Genomic DNA, 2,725 nt, shown 5'->3' with positions numbered 1-2,725 from the left:
CACACACACACACACACACACACACACACACACACACACACACACACACACACAAACACACACACACGATAAGCAAACCTCAATCTCGGCAATGTGGAGCTTGCGTGTGGTTCTCAGCTTGGTCATATCCTTGTGAATGGGCTGGACAGCAAGGAGTCAAAAAGAGCCGGGGGGACAGAGAAACAGACAGAGAGAGGGAAAGAGAGAGTGTGTGTGTATGTGTGTGTGTGTGCGTGTGTGTGTGAGGAGAGACATGCAATCGCAACACACACGCACACGCACATACTCGACCACAAGCGCACACACGACCACAAGCGCATGCACAAGCACACGCACAAGCCAACCTCACCCCCACCCTTCCTCCCCCCCATGCTGCGTGCCGCTTACCAAGCTGTCCATCTGTTCCAGGAGGCGAACGTTCATCTCGTTGACGCCCAGCACTTGCTTCTTCAACTTCTTCACCGCCTCAGGCACAAGCTCCTTTGCCAGAAACCCCTAGGCGTGGCGTAGCGTGTGTGTGTGTGCATGTGTGTGTGTGTGCAGTTTGTGAGACGAGGGTAACATAATGCACAATGCACAATGCACAATGTACAATGCACAATACACAATGCACAATACACAATGCACATGTAGTTGTGTGCTCGAGAAAGCAAGACGCACACGCACGAGACGACAGACATGCAAGCACACACCACAGGAGCCAGTCAAACACGTAATATGTGCGCGCGCACCTCTGAGATCTGCTTCCACGTCTCCTCGTGCGTTTGCATTTCCTTTGCGTGCTTTTGGATGCTCTCGTGTACTTCCGCCAGCTTCTTCTTGCACTGCTCAATCTCTGGACTCTCCTGCGCGCAACAAAAGCATCACAGGCCACCCATATGCAGGGCAAGCGTGAATGGGCAAGCGTGAATGGTGGAAGCTCAAGCAACAACAAAGAGGAGGCAGGCGGGAAGACAGCACAACACAGAACGCAGAACACGGCACACGCAGACATACGCACGCACGCACGCACACACACACACGACCTTTTCGCCCATTAGCATGAGCTTGAGTTTGGATTTCTTCGTCAGCGATCTCAACTCTGCATCGTAATCCTTCAACACACGACCTGGCGTGTACCACGGCAACAATGCCGACAAGCAGGGATCAAGTCAGCGCCAGTGAAGATCAACCACACATGCGGCGGGTCAGCACAAGGGCGAACGTGATCAAACAAACATGAGGCGAACAAGCAATACACGCAAGTGATCCAACACAACATACAATAACACAGCACACACCTTTGAGAAGCAGCTTCTGGGCCTTGACAGGCACCCGTGACACCTCCTCAATGTTGTCCTGCAACTGTCTCAGCCTTGTCGACGGTGGTACAGACAGCTGCAAGCAAGTAGCGGCACAATGAGGCATGTTGAAGGTGGAGAGGTGATTCCCATCGCACGCACACATGCGACGTAAGTGCGCACACACACACACACACACACACACACACACACACACACACACACACACACACACACACACACACACACACACACACACACACACACACACACACACACACACACACACACACACACACACACACACACACACACACACACACACACACGCACGCACGTGTACCTTGTACTTGTCTGCACCATGCGTGACCGTCACCGCCAACATCGCCATCGTCCTTTTGCTCCTTTGGTTAATTTAATATAAAAAAATGCATCAGGGATTCCATGAAGTTTTAATGCATCGAAAGTGACAGGTCAACGCCCACCAACGGCAACAATAATTTGACAGGAGCAACAAAGCGAAAGCGTTCATTCATTCATTCATATCACTGCATGTCAACCTACGTTCCCGCCCTCCTCCTTCTCCGATCGTTTTCCACCATGAACTTCCAAGATGAGTTCAAGCAAGCCGATGCCGGCTCGCCGCTGGCCCAGGCCGGCCTGGTACGTGTGTAGCTGTTGCTTGAATGGTGTGTTGGTGGATGGAGGCCATGCACCTTGCTACTGCATGCTGGTGTTGTTGTTGTTCCATCTTCTCTCGTGTTCGCTTCATCCAACACGATCGTGTTGTCCCCCCCCCCCTTCCTCCTGCTGCTTGACAACGCTTTGATGATTCCAGATGCAACTGAGCACGCCGCAGTTCAACGGCCAAGTCCAATGGCAGGTGCGTTGTTGTTGTTGTTGTTGTCGTTGTTGTGTGTGTTGTTGTTGTTGTTGTGTGTGTTGTTGTTGTTGTGTGTGTTGTTGTTGTGTGTTGTTGTGTAAGCTACTCCTCCTCCTCCTCCTCCTCCTCCTCTTCCTCCTCCTCTTCTTCCTCCTCCTCTTCTTCTTCTTCTTCTTCTTCTTCTTCCTCCTCCTCTTCTTCTTCTTCTTCCTCCTCCTCCTCCTCCTCCTCCTCCCGCTCTTGCTTTTCTCCCTTCTGTTCATGAGTGTGTCTTGGTTTGTCGACCCTGCCAGCCAAGCGTGCTCCTGATGAATAAGCACCACCGCACCTCCCGCGTAACCCACATGCGCCCACTTCCACGCACTTGCGCGAATCCATAAATTAGATCGTGGGCGACGAGTCCCAGATCCTCGAGGTTGTCCTCAACCAGGGTGATGCTGTCACCACCGAGCCCGTAAGTGGCCGCCCTCATTGCTCCCCCTTCATTCCTCGGTGCCTGTTGCGAGTTGTTCCTTTCTTTCCTTCTCTCCACTGCCTGTTTGCGTTTGTCGCCCATGTTCTG

General features: G+C 52.4%; 2 protein-coding genes across 2 annotated transcripts in view; one reads left to right on the top strand and one right to left on the bottom strand.

Annotated features, from left to right (window-relative positions):
• PTSG_10068 (uncharacterized protein) overlaps positions 1-1,712 on the bottom strand; it is a gene marked incomplete at its 3' end in the record, with an annotated part of 2,439 nt that extends 727 nt beyond the window's left edge. The window contains exons 1-6 of the mRNA XM_004988922.1: positions 1,624-1,712; positions 1,281-1,377; positions 1,026-1,108; positions 732-845; positions 388-495; positions 79-141 (exon numbers count right to left, since the gene is read on the bottom strand). Coding sequence (XP_004988979.1) covers positions 79-141; positions 388-495; positions 732-845; positions 1,026-1,108; positions 1,281-1,377; positions 1,624-1,671 — 513 coding nt within the window. The 5' untranslated portion in view covers positions 1,672-1,712. The remainder of the gene's footprint in view (positions 1-78; positions 142-387; positions 496-731; positions 846-1,025; positions 1,109-1,280; positions 1,378-1,623) is intronic.
• A 76-nt stretch (positions 1,713-1,788) lies between these two features.
• Positions 1,789-2,725, top strand: part of PTSG_12989 (uncharacterized protein) — a 2,750-nt gene continuing 1,813 nt past the window's right edge. The window contains exons 1-3 of the mRNA XM_004988921.1: positions 1,789-1,943; positions 2,119-2,163; positions 2,549-2,617. Of these exons, the coding sequence (XP_004988978.1) occupies positions 1,833-1,943; positions 2,119-2,163; positions 2,549-2,617 (225 nt within the window). The 5' untranslated portion in view covers positions 1,789-1,832. The remainder of the gene's footprint in view (positions 1,944-2,118; positions 2,164-2,548; positions 2,618-2,725) is intronic.

Source organism: Salpingoeca rosetta (genome assembly GCF_000188695.1).
Source record: "Salpingoeca rosetta unplaced genomic scaffold supercont1.32, whole genome shotgun sequence".
Classification (NCBI taxonomy): Eukaryota; class Choanoflagellata; order Craspedida; family Salpingoecidae; genus Salpingoeca; species Salpingoeca rosetta.
The sequence above is the reverse complement of the archived record's forward strand: the minus strand, read 5'-3'. Positions and strand labels throughout refer to the sequence as shown.